The sequence below is a fragment of the Pogoniulus pusillus genome, chromosome 10 (genome assembly GCF_015220805.1).
Source record: "Pogoniulus pusillus isolate bPogPus1 chromosome 10, bPogPus1.pri, whole genome shotgun sequence".
Lineage (NCBI taxonomy): Eukaryota > Metazoa > Chordata > Aves > Piciformes > Lybiidae > Pogoniulus > Pogoniulus pusillus.
Window position 1 is genome coordinate 6,709,373 of NC_087273.1, and position 16,874 is coordinate 6,726,246.

Sequence of the window (16,874 nt, forward strand, 5' to 3'; positions counted from 1 at the left end):
ATGCATGCTCAATTTCAGAGTGTTGTTCAGAGAACCACAGAATTAAGCAGGTTGGAAAAGACCTCTGAGATCATAGAGTCCAACCTTTTACCTAACACCTTCTGATTAACTAACCCATGGCAGTGAGTGCCTCATCCAGCCTCCTTTTAAACACCCCCAGGGACGGTGACTCCACCACCTCTCCGGGCAGCCCATTCCAATGGGCAATCACTCTTAGAATCATAGAATCAGTCAGGTTGGAAGAGACCTCCAAGATCATCCAGTCCAACCTATCTCCCAGCCCTAGCCAGTCAACTAGACCATGGCACTAAGTGCCTCATCCAGCCTTTTCTTGAACACTCTCAGGGGACAGTGCCTCCACCACCTCCCTGGGCAGCCCATTCCAATGGGCAATCACTCTTGCTGTGAAGAACGTCTTCCTTGACCAAGACAAAGCTTTTTCTTCCTGAAGTGACCCCTCAGAGAAGCAGTGAAAACCAGGCCCTCCTATCCTTGTACTTTTAGCCTGAAAGCAATGATTTTCCTCAGCTGGGAAGCTGTTTCCAATTAACTACTCACAAATGAGTTACATCTGCAAACAGCTGGAGGCAAAGCAAACAAGGGTTCTCCTAAAAATGACCCCTTCACCCGAACCTGGGCTATGCCAGCTTTCCATCCAGCAAAGTCTTTCAGGTGGGGTCGAGTTGAGTAAGTTTTGAGTGTGTGCTTTGGATAGTTGTGGTCTTCTGAGCGAAGTGATGACATCAGCTGAGAAAGCAGTGACACGAGACTGGCGACCGCATGAGAAGGGGAACACTCGGAGGAACCTTGGCAGCGTCTTTGAAGTCTTCTCTTGTGACACCTCCACTCTAATCCTCTCTAACTTTCATTGACAGTGTTGCAATAAAGGAGAAGTGAAGAAATCCTTCTTAACTTAAAGCCTAGAAGATAATAAAGCTGCCACCTCGGGGAATGCTTTGTGAAGCATGCAGAGTGCTGCGTGCAGGCTCATGCCTCAGCACTCCGAACTGAGCTCAGTACCATGGATCCAGGCAAGGTGTCCTCCACAAAACCATTGCCCCCAGCAGAAGCTTCTAGAAGGTATTAACCTGTTACTTTTTGCATAGAACCCTCTCTTTGTGCTGAGCATAAATTGTATCCCCTTGCAGCAAAATGCTGAGACAGGCTCACAACAAGTCCCAAAATGCAACGTGATGATCATAGGCTCACAGGGTGTTAGGGGTTGGAAGGTACTCAAGGAGATCATCGAGGCCAAACCCCCTGCCAGAGCAGGACAATACTATCTAACACAGATCACCGAGGAGCACATCCAGACAGGCCTTGGAAGGTTCCAGAGAAGGAAACCTCAAGACCTCTCTGGGGAGCCTGTTCCAGTGCTCTGTGACCCTCACAGTTAAGAAGTTCTGCCTTGTGTTGAGGTGGAACCTCTTGTGCCAGACAGTGGCACATTGCTGTGTGCTCTACAGGCTGCCCTCTCATCAGCTGTGCACTTCATCTGTCAGTCTGTCTTTAAGTTGAAAACAGAACCTGCTTGTTCCAGGCAGTCTCTTTTCTTGCAGAGAAAGGCACCTAAATGCTAGTGAGGGCTTTTCCCTGGCTCTTGTGTCACTTGGGTTTATTCTTTCTCTCTTTAATTGAAAGTCAGATTCTGTCTTTTTCCTGGATGACACAGAGGGGTATTGATAATTGCCTTCCAAATGCAAAGTGTTTTCCAGGTCTCATTTCTTTGGGACATGCTAACAAAGGGTTCCTATAACGTATGGGAAATAAAAAGCTTCCAGCCTCTCCAGAAGTAAGAGCAAGGAGCAATCAGCTTCCCTGATGAGTTGATTCCAGTGGGAGGAATGGCCCAGAAAGTCTCAGAATGCCAGATGGGAAGGGACCAAAGGTTGGACCAAGGATCATCTGGTCCAACCTTTCTAGCTAAGAGTGTGGTTGAAACAAGCTGCCCCAGCACCCTGTCAAGCTGAGCCTTAAAACTGCTTCCATTGGGAGATGATTCCAGTGTCTGACTGTACTCATGGAGAAACATTTTCTTCTGCAGGAAAGATCCCTTCAGCTTCTGAGCTCCCTCTACAACTACCTAAAAGGAGGTTGTAGTGAGGCTGGAGCTGGTCTCCTGAGTTACTAATGCTAGGACAAGAGGAAGTGGCCTCAAGTTGTGTCAGGGGAGGTTTAGGTTGGATGTTGGGAGGAAATTCTTTACTGAGCAGGAGGTCAGGCACTGGAACAGGCTGCCCAGGGAGATGGTGGAGCCACCATCCCTGGAAGTGTTTAAGAGGAGATGTCACTTGAGGCTATGGTCTAGTGATGAAGGATTCTGGGATGAAGGTTGGACTGGATGATCCTGATGATCCTTTCCAGCCATAGCCATTCATAGTGATGAGATGTTGTGCTGAGGGCTTTGATTTAGTCAAAGACTTGTCAGTGTGAAACTAATGATAGGACTTGATGAGCTTGAAGGTCTTTTCCAATCTAAGAAATGCTGTGAGTCTGTGATTCTGAGCTGCAAGATCAGAAGCACTGTAACTGTGAACAGTTTTTCTTACTGCATGCTGAGTAGATCCTGAGGCAGCTGTGAAGCCTGAAGCAAGCAGATGCATTCCCCCCACATCTGTCTCTGAGGTGCTGCCAGCTTCCAGTGAGCTCAGTCATGCTCTTGTTTTGGAGTTCAGAGTGGGAAAACTCTTGAGTGCTACTTTACCAAAGAAGAAATGGACACAAACATCTGCCCAACCCATGGCAGCGTGAGAACAATCACCCCTGCAGGGCTCACAGCATTTGGGAGGGATGGTGGCAACTGCAGCTGCCTGCATTGTCTGACCAGCTTGGGATGTTCCTGTCTCAACAGATGAAATTAGATGCAGATGATCTTGGACATGGACTAAAAGCTGTCTGCTGTGTTGCAGAGCACTGAAAGCAGCTGGCACATCTTCTCCCTTCCAGATGCAAAACACAGAATCAGTTGGAGTTGGAAGGGACCCCAAGGATCATCCAGTTCCACCCCCTCCTGCCATGGGCAAGGACACCTCATACTAGATCAAGTTGCTCAGAGCCCCATCCAGTCTGGCCTTAAAAACTTCCATCACCTCCCTGGGCAAGTGTTCCAGTGTTTCTCTACCCTCATGGTGAAGAACTTCTTCCTAACATCCAATCTGAATCTACCCACTTCTGGTTTTGCTTCATTTCCCTCCAGTCCTATCACTGCCTGATGCCCTAAAAAGTCCCTCCCCAGCTTTCTTGTAGCTGCCGTCAGATACTGGAAGGCCACAATAAGGTCTCCTCAGAGCCTTTCTTCTCCAGACTGAACATCCCCAACTGTCTGAGTCTGTCCTCATAAGAGAGGTGCTCCAGCCCCCTGATCATCCTCGTGGCCCTTCTCTGGACATGCTCCAATGGGTGGAAGCTGAGGCATAGGAATTTTCATGTAAACAAGGAGTTTTTTAGCCCGTGACAGAGCACTGGAACAGGCTGCCCAGGGGACTTGTGGAGTCTCCCTCTCTGGAGATATTCAAAACCCACCTGGATGTGTTCCTGTGTGATCTGCTGTAAGTGATGCTGCTCTGGCAGGGGGATTGGACTGGATAAACTTTGGAGGTCCCTTCCAGCCCCTGATATTCCATGATCCTGTTATCATCAGTAAAAATAATTAACTGTAGGCAAGGCAAAAAGTAATTTTTCACTCTGGTTGTCAACAATGGAGATTTTGGCTTTGTTTTCTGAGGTGGCAGCAGCCTTGTTTGGCTTTTGCATGCAGAAACAAGATGCCTGTTTGCTGACCCAGAACTTCCCATGGCAGTTTGTGTAATTTCCAAAGGCTCCTTTTCCTGCAGAGCAGCTCAGAGCATCCTGTTGTAAACAAGAATGCTTGGAAGGAATCTGAGACACCCAGCCAGCACCCTGGATCAGTTTTCCTGGGATTTTCCCCTTCTTATGTGATAAGAACCTGAGGAATGCAACCATTCCCAGAGTGGGAAGCAATCCAGAGGCAAAAGCAAGTATAGCATGGATAATGTATGTGTCACCTGACACACAACCAGGATGTTTGTCTTAGCCAATACTCAGCAGAGAGGAGTGGAGGCCACCAGGCTGTGTTTGTGTTCTCTGCTCTAAGGGAGAGGTATAAGTATTTTTCAGGGACTTTCCAGTATTTCTTTCAATGACTTCCTCTATCTGCAGCATTGATACATTGGAGAGAAATGTGCTTTTGGTATCACAACTAGAGTAAGTTGCTGGAAGGAACAAACCCCAGTTTGGAAAGGTTCCCTGAGGCAGGAGCAGAATGACCAGCAGGGATGGGAGCTGGAGAGGAATGGCACCAGGTTGGTGCTTGGTTGTTGCTGCTATCCTCAGGAACTGAAATTGTTGATGAAAAGAGGAGGTGAAATTGGTTTGGAAAGGTTCTCTGAGGCAGGAGCAGAGTGACCAGCAGGGATGGGAGCTGGAGAGGAATGGCACCAGGTTGGTGCTTGGTTGTTGCTGCTGTCCTCAGGAACTGAAATTATTGATGAAAAGAGGAGGTGAAATTGGTTTGGAAAGGTTCTCTGAGGCAGGAGCAGAATGACCATCAGAGATAGGAGCTGGAAAGGAATGGCACCAGGTTGGTGCTTCATTGTGGTTGCTGTCCTCAGGAACTGAAATTGTGGGTGAAAAGAGGAGGTGAAATTGGTTTGGAAAGGTTCTCTGAGGCAAGGGCAGAATGACCACCAGGGATGGGAGCTGGAAAGGAATGGCACCAGGTTGGTGCTTCATTGTGGTTGCTGTCCTCAGGAACTGAAATTGTGGGTGAAAAGGGGAAGTGAAATTGGTTTGGAAGGAAGGGGAAGGAAGGGATGAAGAAGATAGCTGAGGACAGAAAGGACATGTGAAGATCTCTGCCAGGTTTCACTGTGAGGAGAGCAGGAGGGAAATGTGTGGAGGGTGGTGAATGCACATGGCAGGTGTGACATGGAATGGACTTCTGACAGGGTTCTGGAAATAGAGTGGCTGAGAAATCAAGTGGCCAAGGGAAGCAGAAACGTGAGCTTGGGAAAAGGAGAAGATGGAGTGGAACATGAGGTTAGCTGCAGTGAAATCTCAGGGTCCCTCCTTTCATTGTGGTGCAAATGTTCTGGCTCACTTCCTGCCCGGACAGCTTGCTGGGACCTTACACAGACAGGCACACACACAAAGAGCTGCTCAGTAGTCTGCAGGACTTCACAGGAAGATGTTTTCTCCCGTGGCTTCTCCATGGGCTGGTAACTGGAGAGGCACAGGGCACATTGTTGACAATTCATGTGGTTGATGCCAAAATAAACTGGGTCAAGGAGAGGGCTGACACCAGTCAAAGGATCTTCAGGAAGAAGCAAACCAAAGGCAGCTCTCATGTCACAATCACAGAATTAGCTGGCAGAAACTTTTCTGCTCGTTTAAGACTGAAACAAACAGGCATGCACTAGCTGAGAGCAGCAGGCTCCAAACCTGTGCCCTCTCTCTCTTTCTCAGTCCCCTCCCTGAAGATGCTGGAGCCCTAGGACCCCTGCTTCTTGGTTCAGCTTTATCTTTGCATCTACTCTTTGGGTTTGTTGGGATTGGAAAGGTTCTTCCCTGAAAAGGTTAAATAATTTGGTAGATTCATAGAATGGGTTGGGTTGGAAGGGACCTTCAAGGTCATCCAGTTCCAACCCTCCCTGCCGTGGGAGGGACACCTCCCACTAGTCCAGGGTGCTCAAGGCCTCATCCAACCTGGCCTTGAACACCTCCAGGCAGGGGGCAGCCACAACCTTCCTGGGTACCCTGTGTCAGTGTCTTCCCACCCTCACTCTCAAGAATTTCTTCCTCACCTCCAGTCTCAGTCTCCCCTCTTCCAACTCAAAGTCACTGCTTCACGTCCTGTCACTGAGAAACCTTGTCAAAAGTCCTTCCTCAGCTTTGCTGTCACCCCCTCCAAGTACTGGAAGGCCACTGTAGCATGAAGCACCCCAGTTTGCCTACCAGAATCCTGCCTTGTTGCTCCCATGCTTGGAGGGCTTCTCTCCCAGCGGGGCTGAGCACCAGTGCCCATGCCTGGTGGGGACAGCAGCAGCAGCCAGGCATGGTGAGCTCAGCCCCCTGCACTGCAGGGATGGGAGCAGGAAGCTGATGCTGCACAATGGCAAATGTTTGATATTTGGGCACCCACAGTAAAGGTCACAAATTCCCACTGTGGTGGCCAGCAGTAGCCTTTTGATGTAGTGAAGATTTACAGCTCTGGGGATGATCTGGGCACAGGCAGCGTGAGGGTAAAATTCACCTCCCTGTGAGGTACTTAAATAAAGAGCTTTGCTTTGCAGCCCAGCAGTCCTCAGGGCCTGGGAGCAGCCTGAAGAAGAGAGAGGGAGCATTTTATCCTGTCCTGAGGTTTGTTGCTGCATTCAGCAGTGTCAGGATCCCATAGCAGCCTGAGTTATGGTGCCACAAGACTAAAGATGTTCACCTCAGTTTCAGAAATCAAAGCTGAGGCGACAAAAGAGAAGCAAATGAAGATGTAAAATAATCAATAGATGCCAAAGAGATCTTTTGTAGAAAACATTTAATAGTACATTAGTAGAAAGAGTTCCACTCTCACAAGCAAATTCCAAGGATACAAAAAGCAGGTTTTTCCCATTAGCTGATGGAGCAGCTAATTAAACATACAAATGCTTGTACAGAGGCTGAACACTTCTTAAGGGCTCAACAGTAGGAATGGCAAATCCAGTGGTAATGAAATCACTGAGTACCATTTCCTCTCTGGTATAGAAACTGCTCAATAAATACATCAATAAATACCAAGGAAGTCACAATAAATAACCACCCAACCTTACAGCTTCTGTAGGGCAGGTTTGGAAGGAAGGTCAGAAATGAGAGCTGACAGCCCAGCCACAGGCTGGCTGTGGTTCAGCAGACTGTTGTTGACACAACATACCAGTGCACTCCAGGGGAGCAGGAAGGATTGCTGGTAGGAACATAGCAGAGGCTTAGTGTAAACCAGCTCTAAGTGCATTGCACTTAACCAGTTGTGTTTGGCCAAAGTGGCTGCCCAGGGTTCTTCAATTCCTTTGGCAAGCCACTTCTCCTGGTCAGGTTCTTCAGCGTCAGTGAGGAGCGTGTCCCACGGACACCACTTGGAAAGGCTTCTTAGAATAGATGCAAGGAAATGGATCAAATAAATAAATAAATAAATAGCCAGAGTCCATTGCTAACGTAGCAACGCTGAGGCAGGAGGGGAAGGGTGGGATGCTGCCCAAGAGATGCTTTCCCCAAGTCGTTTCTGTCATCAGAAGAGCAGGAGCAGTTCCCAGATCTTTTCTCTCCTGGTGCTTCTTAGAGAGGGGAGTCGGAGTTGAGTTGGGCCCTGTGAAGAGGTGAGGGAAGAGGATGGTTTGTGAGGACGTTTAGGAACTTTAGCTCATCCTAGCATTGCACAAATAGCTAAGGGTCAGTGATCTCTTTGTACTCTGCCTTCTGGCTGGAGGGAGTGAAGTTGATGTTTTGAAAGCCCAGTTCCTGAAATCCCAGCGTGTGCATAGCTGGTGCCCAGCTGGGACACTTCTGCAGCAGGAGTTTCTGCTTCTGCTTGTCTCAGGAAACTCCTGAGCTCAGCAATGAGAGCTATTAACATGCTGCTGGAAGCAAGGGCAAGACTCATTTATCAGGGTCTCGTTTTTCAAAGAGAGTCAAACACTCCCAAGTTCATTTCCCTCCAGACAGAGTTGATGATACTCAAAGCTTTAGTAGTGGTGTGTTGGCTTGAGCAAGGTCCCTGCAGCAGAGGCAGAAAGACAGACTACAGTGCCAGGGGAGGTTTAGGTTGCACAGTAGGCACAATTCTTTTGCTGCAGGAGTGGTCAGGGATTGGGTTCTCAAACATTGGAAGGGGCTGCCCAGGGAGGTGGTGGAGTCCCCATCCCTGCAGGTGTTCAAGAAGTGTGTAGCCATGGCACTTGAGGACATGGTTTAGTGGCCATGGTGGGGTTGGGTGGAAGGTTGGACTGGATGACCTGAGAAGTCTTTTCCAACCTTAGTGATTCTATGACTAATTCTATAATGCAGCAGCAAGTTTCCTTGTTCTTTAAATCTTATCCAGAGCAAATGAAGTCATCACTACGAAATCCCAGATTGCCTTCTCTGGCAGGTTTGCCACTCTGCTGCCCCAGGTGAGAGGGAATGAGACTTACTTGGACAAAATGGCCTTGATGATCAGCTGTACCCAGGGAGCAGTGGGCTCCAAGCACACCTCTTTGCCATCCTTCAGAGTAGCTCTGCAAAACAAGAGAGTAAAGCACAGTCAGTGATCTGCTCCAGGGGTTGTTTTACTGGCAGAATGCAGCCTTGCACTGCCTGGTGAGGTGATGGAAATCCACCCCACTGCTCTAGGCTAGACTGGGCCACTTTGTTATCCCTGTGCCACAACTGGGGGGACACATCAAAACCTCCTAGAGGCTGTATGAGGCTGTATGCCTGCTCTCAAAGCAATCAGACCTCCCCCAAAACCTTCCTTAGGACATTCCTGGTTGGAATTTTTTGGCACTGGCAACACTTTCTTGCACAATTGCAGCCTCCAGGTGTTTCAGCAGGTCAGGCTCTCCTCCATGCCATTCAAATTGGTTTCACTGCTTCCCCATGGGAGCTTCATTTCTCTCTCTGAGGCCGATGCAGACTGTTTCAATAGGAGTTTTGCCTCCCTGGTGGATGCAGGATTCAAACTACCTTGCTACCTCATGGATGGAGGGCTGAGCAGCCCTTCAAAGCCATGTTCTGCCACCAGGAGTGTTTAATATGTCCCATGATGGACAAATAATGACCAATGCAGGAATGCTTTGGGTGACAGAGATGATGGCAAACCTGGGCTATTGCTTAAAGCTGATGGCTTTGGTGACAAGAGGTAACCAAGTCCCACTGCACAGTGTCAGTCTGCTAACTGCCAGGAAGCAGGGTGTAGGTGCAGCAGAAGGAGGCTCTTGCAGAGCTACTTACATGACTTCCACGTTCTTGCAGTGAGGGCCACTCTGTGTTAGCTTCACATCCTGGATGGATTTGGGAGGGATGAACCTTGAATGAGTGGCGATGCACTGGCACCGCAGCTCGGTTGCCATCCTTGCCAGCGCCCGGCCTGTGAGCAGAAGAGGAGGGTGATGGGGTGAGAGGGCATCCTACCAGCACTGTTTTAACATTCTCAGTCAAATACTGCATTTGTCAAGCTGCCTGTATCCACAGTGTAAAGTTCAGTTCTTAGTTGTTTCAGAGGATGGTGCCCAAGTCCATTAAAAACTCAAAGATCCATAGAATGGGTTGGGTTGGAAGGGACCTTCAAGATCATCCAGTTCCAGCCCCCCTGCCATGAGCAGAAACACCTCCCACTAGCCCTCAGCTTGCTCAGGCCCTCATCCAAGCTAGCCTTGAACACCTCCAGGGAGGGGGCATCCATGACCTCCCTGGGCACCCTGTGCCAGTGTCTCCCTACCCTCACTGTAAACTCAGTTGAAAGGTCTCTTTAAAATACCCCTAGCTGCTATCAGGTGCCTGCATTGAGCACACTGCAGGCAGTGATGAAGGCACAAGGCACATTTCACAGGATCACCGAGTCACAGAGCACATTTAAGCTGCACTCAGCTGATAGGTGCCTTTAAAATACCCCTAGCTGCTCTCTGGTGCCTGGCAGTGATGAAGACACAAAGCACATCTCACAGGATCACAGAATCAGAGCACATTTAAGCTGCACTCAGTTGATAGGTGCCTTTAAAATGCCCCTAGCTGCTATCTCAGAATCACAGAGCACATTTAAGCTGCACTCAGTTGATAGGTGCCTTTAAAATAGCCCTAGCTGCTATCTGGTGCCTGCATTGAGCACACTGCAGGCAGTGATGAAGACACAAGGCACATTTCACAGGATCACAGAGTCAGAGCACATTTAAGCTGCACTCAGTTGATAGGTGCCTTTAAAATAGCCCTAGCTGCTATCTGGTGCCTGCATTGAGCACACTGCAGGCAGTGATGAAGACACAAGGCACATTTCACAGGATCACAGAGTCAGAGCACATTTAAGCTGCACTCAGTTGGTAGGTGCCTTTAAAATGCCCCTAGCTGCTCTCTGGTGCCTGCACTGAGCACACTGCAGGCAGTGATGAAGACACAAAGCACATCTCACAGGATCACAGAGCACATTTAAGCTGCACCCCCTTAAAATACTTCCCAGCAGATGCCCAAACCTCTGCAGCACATGAGCTAAGTGGTAGCTTCCTGACTGAAGAGAGGTTGCTGAAAACCTCTTGAACGAATCTAACTTGCAGAAACAAATGCAAAGCCACCTCTCTGCAGGCAGGGCATGAGCAGCTACCTCTCTGCAGGGCCGAGCATCTCAGGAGATGCCCTTGGTGGGGTCTGGTAGGGATGTACTGACCTTCAGACAGCGCTGCTGAGACGAGGAGGAGAGCCAGGACAGCCACGACTTTGCCGTTCATGGTTGAGAGAGGAGGTTGCTGTGGAGTGAGCAGCTGTGGTGCTGTGGAGCAGTGGCCTCTTGTCCTGGAGGGTTGCTGGTGCCCATCTGAGGGGATCCATCTGCCTTATATGCGGTGTGTGCCCAGCTGCCTGCCCGGCTCCGCTGCCGCTTGCGTTACAGGAATTTCCCAGATGCAAAGTGAGTCACATGGCTCTTGTGCAACTCCCTTCCTAGATGACGAGGGAAGTTTTGCAGCAGGGAGGAGTGTTTTGCAGCAGAGAATGTTTTATTTATGTGTTAATAGCCATTAATTGTTGTTAATGCAGGAATTCCACTGCAGGCTTCTGTGAGCGCTGTGCTTTTTATCACCGCAGGCTCTTGGGAGCATCTTGATGAGTTCTGGATGCCTCCTCCCTGGAGGTGTTCAGGGCCATGCTGGATGAAGCCTTGAGCCATCAAGTCTAGCTGATAGGCATTCCTGCCTGTGGCAGGGGGGTTGCAGTAGGAGAGGCTGAGGGAGCTGGGGGTGTGCAGCCTGCAGAAGAGGAGGCTCAGGGCAGAGCTCATTGCTGTCTATAGCTACCTGAAGGGAGGCTGTAGCCAGGTGGGGTTGGGCTCTTCTGCCAGGCAAGCAGCAACAGAACAAGGGGCCAGAGTCTCAAGTTGTGCCAGGGGAGGTCTAGGCTGGATGTTAGGAGGAAGTTGTTGGCAGAGAGAGTGATTGGCATTGGAATGGGCTGCCCAGGGAGGTGGTGGAGTTGCTGTCCCTGGAGGTGTTGAAGCAAAGCCTGGCTGAGGCACTTAGTGCCATGGTCTGGTTGACTGGCCAGGGCTGGGTGCTAGGTTGGAGTGGATGATTTTGGAGGTCTCTTCCAACCTGGTTGATTCTATGATGCTATGAATGTGTGGATGGTTTCAGCCATGCTTAGATTGTAACTTTTTATTGTTCTCTTCAGGGTAATTCTGTAGGGATGCCAGAGCTATACTGGAGCTGGTTTAATGGGCACCAAGGCTGGTGAGGGGACTGGAGCACAGCCCTGTGAGGAGAGGCTGAGGGAGCTGGGGGTGTGCAGCCTGCAGAAGAGGAGGCTCAGGGCAGACCTTATCTACGACTACCTGAAAGGAGGTTGTATCCAGGTGGGGTTGGTCTCTTCTTCCAAGCAACCAATGACAGAACGAGGGGACACAGCCTCAAGCAGTGCCAGGGGAGGCCTGGGCTGGATGTTAGGAGGAAGTTCTTCACACCAAGAGTGATTTGCATTGGAATGGGCTGCCCAGGGAGGTGATGGAGTCACCATCCCTGGAGGTGTTCAAGAAAAGTCTGGCTGAGGCACTTAGTGCCATTGTCTGGTTGATTGGCCAGGGTTGGGTGCTAGGTTGGACTGGATGAGGTCTCTCCCAACCTGGTTGATTCTATGATTAACTGACTTTGAGATGAACTTTTATCTTCTCCCCATTACTCTGTCAGCTAGTCCAAGAAAAGACATCACCAAGGTTGTCTCTCCTACTTCTTACTGAGGACTGAGTCAACACAAGATGCCACTTCTGGCCCTTCATGGTGCATGTCCTTAGCTGCATGTCTCAGAGAGCTCCCTGAGGGGTAGTTCTGTGATGGTGTGAAGCAGCAGAGGGCTTGGCTGATGCTGCAGGTCCTGGCTTTTTGTTTGTTGTGTGTGTTGTGTTCAATTAACAGGGAGCTTTCACTGGTGGGGCTTGGAGCTTTAATCTGTTCACCAGGAACAAGGTTTTGCTGCTTCTCTGCTTTTGGGTCTCCTCTTTCTTTCTTTCTTTCTTTCTTTCTTTCTTTCTTTCTTTCTTTCTTTCTTTCTTTCTTTCTTTCTTTCTTTCTTTCTTTCTTTCTTTCTTTCTTTCTTTCTTTCTTTCTTTCTTTCTTTCTTTCTTTCTTTCTTTCTTTCTTTCTTTCTTTCTTTCTCTCTTTCTCTCTTTCTCTCTTTCTCTCTTTCTCTCTTTCTCTCTTTCTCTCTTTCTCTCTTTCTCTCTTTCTCTCTTTCTCTCTTTCTCTCTTTCTCTCTTTCTCTCTTTCTCTCTTTCTCTCTTTCTCTCTCTCTTTCTCTCTTTCTCTCTCTCTCTTTCTTTCTCTCTTTCTCTCTTTCTCTCTTTCTCTCTTTCTCTCTTTCTCTCTTTCTCTCTTTCTCTCTTTCTCTCTCTCTTTCTCTCTTTCTCTCTTTCTCTCCTTCTCTCCTTCTCTCTTTCTCTCTTTCTCTCTCTCTTTCTTTCTTTCTTTCTTTCTTTCTTTCTTTCTTTCTTTCTTTCTCTCTTTCTATCTTTCTCTCTTTCTCTCTCTCTTTCTCTCTTTCTCTCTTTCTCTCTTTCTTTCTTTCTTTCTTTCTTTCTTTCTTTCTTTCTTTCTTTCTTTCTTTCTTTCTTTCTTTCTTTCTTTCTTTCTTTCTTTCTTTCTTTCTTTCTTTCTTTCTTTCTTTCTTTCTTTCTCTGTGCACATGCACAGGGTGATCGAAACTCGATGAGGGATCCTACTTCTCTTAGCTGCTGTTTGCAGCTTCCTTGTCTATTTTTGGTGTGTGCTGCTGTCCGAGGCAAGAGGAGGAAATTCCCCCTCAGGTCCCCGAGCCAAAGCAGTGACTGTTTGTCCTCCTCTCCACCAGGCTCAGCTATTTCCTGCGTGTGGCACTAACGGACCTGCAGAAATTCCCAGGGAAGGGAAAGGCTAGAGCCTGCTCCACCTCTGTGATGAACCCTGCCCAAGAGCTAAGGGTGTTTGGCTTAGATCATGGGATCAAAATCTGCTCTGTCTCCTGGGAGCTGAAGCATCTCCTCCACTCCTCTCTGCCCTGGCACAGTTTCAGTGGGGCCGTGTGAAGAGGCCTTCATGGAGACAGTAGCAGCGTGGAAAGATTGAGCCATGAGATGCAGCCCAAGGGCAGGCACTCCTCACCTGTGGGAGTGCCCTCTTTCACCCCAGCTCTCCCTAAATCCCTACAGGGCTTTGTCTAGGACCTGCTCCCAGCCCCTACCTTTGGGAACTCCAAATCCGTGGTGTGATTTTGGCAGCCTGCGTTTTGCCTCTGGCCACCCGAGGTAACTTGGGCAGATGCAATTGCTGCTCCTTCCAAGGGAGAAGCTCGTTGGCTGAGCTGGTCCTGGTGCCAGCAGAGCCCTGCCAGGCTCAGCCCTGTGCCGAGCACACTCATGCTGAGCAGAGTGGGGGTTATGCAACCAGCCCAGGACCGCAGCGCTGCTGACAGCGCAGCAAACGCTTCCCCTGCCTGTGTCTGAAGGCAGGATGCAGGATGAGTTCTCTCTGCTCCAGCATGGAAAGCAGTGGCTTTTCCCTTTCGTGACTCATTGCCCTGCCTAGTGAAGTCAAAAGTCGAAAGGGAATTCTTTAAGGCTTCTGACTGGGGTCATTTAAAGGCTTTGCATGTTGCAGAGGATCCTCAACCACGACCAAGACCACCGTGAGGGATGAGGGGGAGCTGGGCTCCAGTCCCTCACTGTTTGGATTCACCCTGATTGCAGAGGAATGCTCCAGTCTCTGGGGTGATAAAGTTGCCCTCTCTAAGAAAATGACCCACCTTGGTTTAGACAAATTCAAACTCTCACTTGGGAATTGATGCACACAGGAGCCCAACAGTCTAGGAGACAAAGCTAGAGCAAGGGCCAGGTTGGATGAAGCCTTGAGCAGCTTGGTCTAGTGGGAGGTGTCTCTGCCCATGGCAGGAGGTTGGAATTGGATGATCATTAAGGTCCTTTCCAACCCAAACCATTCTGTGATTCTATGAGGACTCAGCCTGAGCGAGATGCACTCTGTCAACTCCTATCTCCTGTGTATCCTCTCTACCAGCCAGCTCTTGTTGCCCAGGGCAAAGAGGTCCCTCTCTGGTTGCTGACACCACCTCCTTTTGCCCACAGAGGGCTTGGCATCTGCCTGCCATTCCCTTGGACAGAGAGAGGGGCTGTGAAGAACCACTTCTGCTGCCTAGGAAACAGGCAGAGTGTGAAAGTCCTCTGTGAAGGGAGCGGATATGTTAAAAGCAGGATATCCTCTAAACATCTGGGCTCTGACTTGCTGTGTGAGGAAGTGACAGCAGAGGAGATAGACAAGCTCAGGGCAGTTGGTCACTTGGTTTTTTTTTTCAAGCTGAAGTGTCTAAATATAGATGATTTGCACTCTCAGTCAGCTGACAGCAGCTGCTGGACTTTCCTGAGTGCTTCTGGAGACAGGAGATAGCAGCACAGCTCTGCCTTTGGTTTTGTGCATGTCTAATAGAGCAGTGTGAGTCTGCATTTCCCTGTCTGCAGTGTAATTGATGAGCTGTCTCAGCTCTGCTTGGGGCTTTAGCTGATCTCTGAAGGCTGCCTCTACTGCTTCCCTGGCTTTTCCCTTGCAGGAGGTTGGCAGGAAGCATTTTTCTGGATGTGGAAATGCGATTTGAAAGCAGGGGGAGGAAATGCAGGGTCAGTGTTAGAAATCACAGAATCAGTCAGGGTTGGAAGGGACCACAAGGAGCAGCCAGTTCCAACCCTCCTGCCATGCCCAGGGACACCCTACCCTAGAGCAGGCTGTTCACAGCCTCAGCCAGCCTGGCCTTAAACACCTCCAGCCATGGGACCTCAACCACCTCCCTGGGCAACCCATTCCAGCCTCTCACCACTCTCATGCTCAACAACTTCCTCCTCACATCCAGTCTGAACGAGCTGAAGAAGCTGGTGCTGGGAACTTCTGATCCAGTAAGAAGTGGTCAGTAGACAGAACACACATCACAAGCTCCTCTCTGCCTCTCAGGCATCACTTGCTGGCATCCTGCTGGCATCCACAGCCAGAGCAGCTTAGCAGATGTTGGCCTGGACACCTCCTAGCAGTGCCACGGTGTTTGGGTGTCCACAGAGCTGGGATGCTTCGCCTCAGCTCTCAACTGAACAGAGGTGGGCAGCCTGCTGGGGGAGAAGTGTCAGGACACATGGGTGATGTCCCTGTCTCAGGAAAAGCTGACCTTGTTCTGGGGTCATTTGTCACAGACCAGTTCCCAAGGTTTCTTTCGAATGAATGGATGTCTTCAGGCAAGACACAACCAGTTCCTGCTGTTCTCTGCAAGCATTTAGTCAGTTTCAGTTTGGCTAAAGGGATGTGGGTGCTTAGTTCTGCACTGAAAGGCTTCTGTAGTCGTAGGGCAAGAAATGAAGAGTGGAAAATGACTGAGGAATTGTCACTTCGGTCACTGAAGCTCTTCTGAATGATTTATTCACCCAGAATGTGAAAAGAGAAAGTATCTTTCCAACATCTTCATCAGTGACACTGATGAGGGAACAGACAGACAGACAGAGTCTGCTCAGCAGTTTGCTGATGACACCAGGCTGGGAGGCTTGGCTGATAGAGCTGCAGGCTGTGTGGCCATCCAGTGAGACCTGGACAGACTGAGAGCTGGGCACAGAGGAACCAGATGAGGTTTAACAAGGACAAGTGTAGAGTCCTGCACCTGGGGAGGAGTCATAAACTGCACCAGTACAGGCTGGGAGGTGACTGCTGGAGAGCAGCCCTGTGGAGAGGGACCTGGGAGTGCTGCTGGAGAACATCCATGGCACAGCAATGTGCCCTTGTGGCCAAGAAGGCCAAAGGGATCCTGGGGTGCATTAAGCAGACTGTGTCCAGCAGATCAAGGGAGGTTCTCCTTCCCCTCTACTCTGCCCTGCTGAGCCCTCATCTTGAATACTGTGGTCAGTTTTGGGCTCCCCAGTTGAAGAGGGACAGGGATCTGTGGGAGAGGGCTCAGCGGAGGACTGTGAAGATGATGAGGGGACTGGAGCACTGCCTGATGAGGAGAGGCTGAGGGACCTGGGACTGCTTATTCTGGAGAAGAGAAGACTGAGATGAGATGTGATAACTGTTTATAAACATCTGAGGGCTGAGGGTCAGGAAGGGGGGGGACAGGCTCTGCTCACTGCTCCCTGGGATAGGACAAGGAGCAGTAGGGGTAAGTTGCAGCAAAAGAGGTTCTGCCTCAACACAAGGAGGAACTTCTTTATTGCAAGGGTCACAGAGCACTGGCACAGGCTCCCCAGAGAGGCTGTGGAGTCTCCTTCCCTGGAGACTTCCAAGGCCTGTCTGGATGTGTTCCTCTGTGCTCAGTGTTAGGTAGTATTGTCCTGCTGCAGCAGGGGGGTTGGACTCGCTGCTGTCCTTGGGTCCCTTCCAACCCTTAATATCCTGTGAGCCTGTGTAATCTGACAGGCAGACTTTGTAATACTCCCTGATAAAGACAACCACTTAGCAAGCCATGTATTTTCCTTCTCCCTTTCCTTCAGGGAGGTGGTGGAGTCACCATCCCTGGAGCTGTTCAACAAAAGCCTGGATGGGGCACTTAATGCCATGGTCTGTTTTTTTGGATAGGGCTGGGTGCTAGGTTGGACTGGATGAGCTTGGAGGTCTCTTCCAACCTGCTTGATTCTATGATTCTTT

General features: G+C 49.7%; 1 protein-coding gene across 1 annotated transcript; it reads right to left on the bottom strand.

The window, feature by feature from the left end:
- Nucleotides 1-7,320: 7,320 nt before the first annotated feature.
- Nucleotides 7,321-10,557, bottom strand: LOC135178962 (interleukin-8). The gene is made up of 4 exons (XM_064150392.1): nt 10,397-10,557; nt 8,974-9,109; nt 8,175-8,258; nt 7,321-7,351 (listed from the first exon to the last, which is right to left on the bottom strand). Exons 1-4 carry the CDS (start codon nt 10,455-10,457, stop codon nt 7,321-7,323), a joined length of 312 nt encoding a protein of 103 aa, XP_064006462.1. The 5' UTR covers nt 10,458-10,557.
- Nucleotides 10,558-16,874: the final 6,317 nt, after the last annotated feature.

Coding starts and splice junctions, on each gene's coding strand:
- LOC135178962 (XM_064150392.1), bottom strand. CDS start 10,457: ATGAACGGCAAAGTCGTGGCTGTCCTGGCTCTCCTCCTCGTCTCAGCA. Junction 9,110..10,396: donor CTCAGCAGCGCTGTCTGAAG/GTCAGTACATCC, acceptor TTCTGCTCACAG/GCCGGGCGCTGGCAAGGATG. Junction 7,352..8,174: donor ATCAAGGCCATTTTGTCCAA/GTAAGTCTCATT, acceptor ACCTCTTCACAG/GGCCCAACTCAACTCCGACT.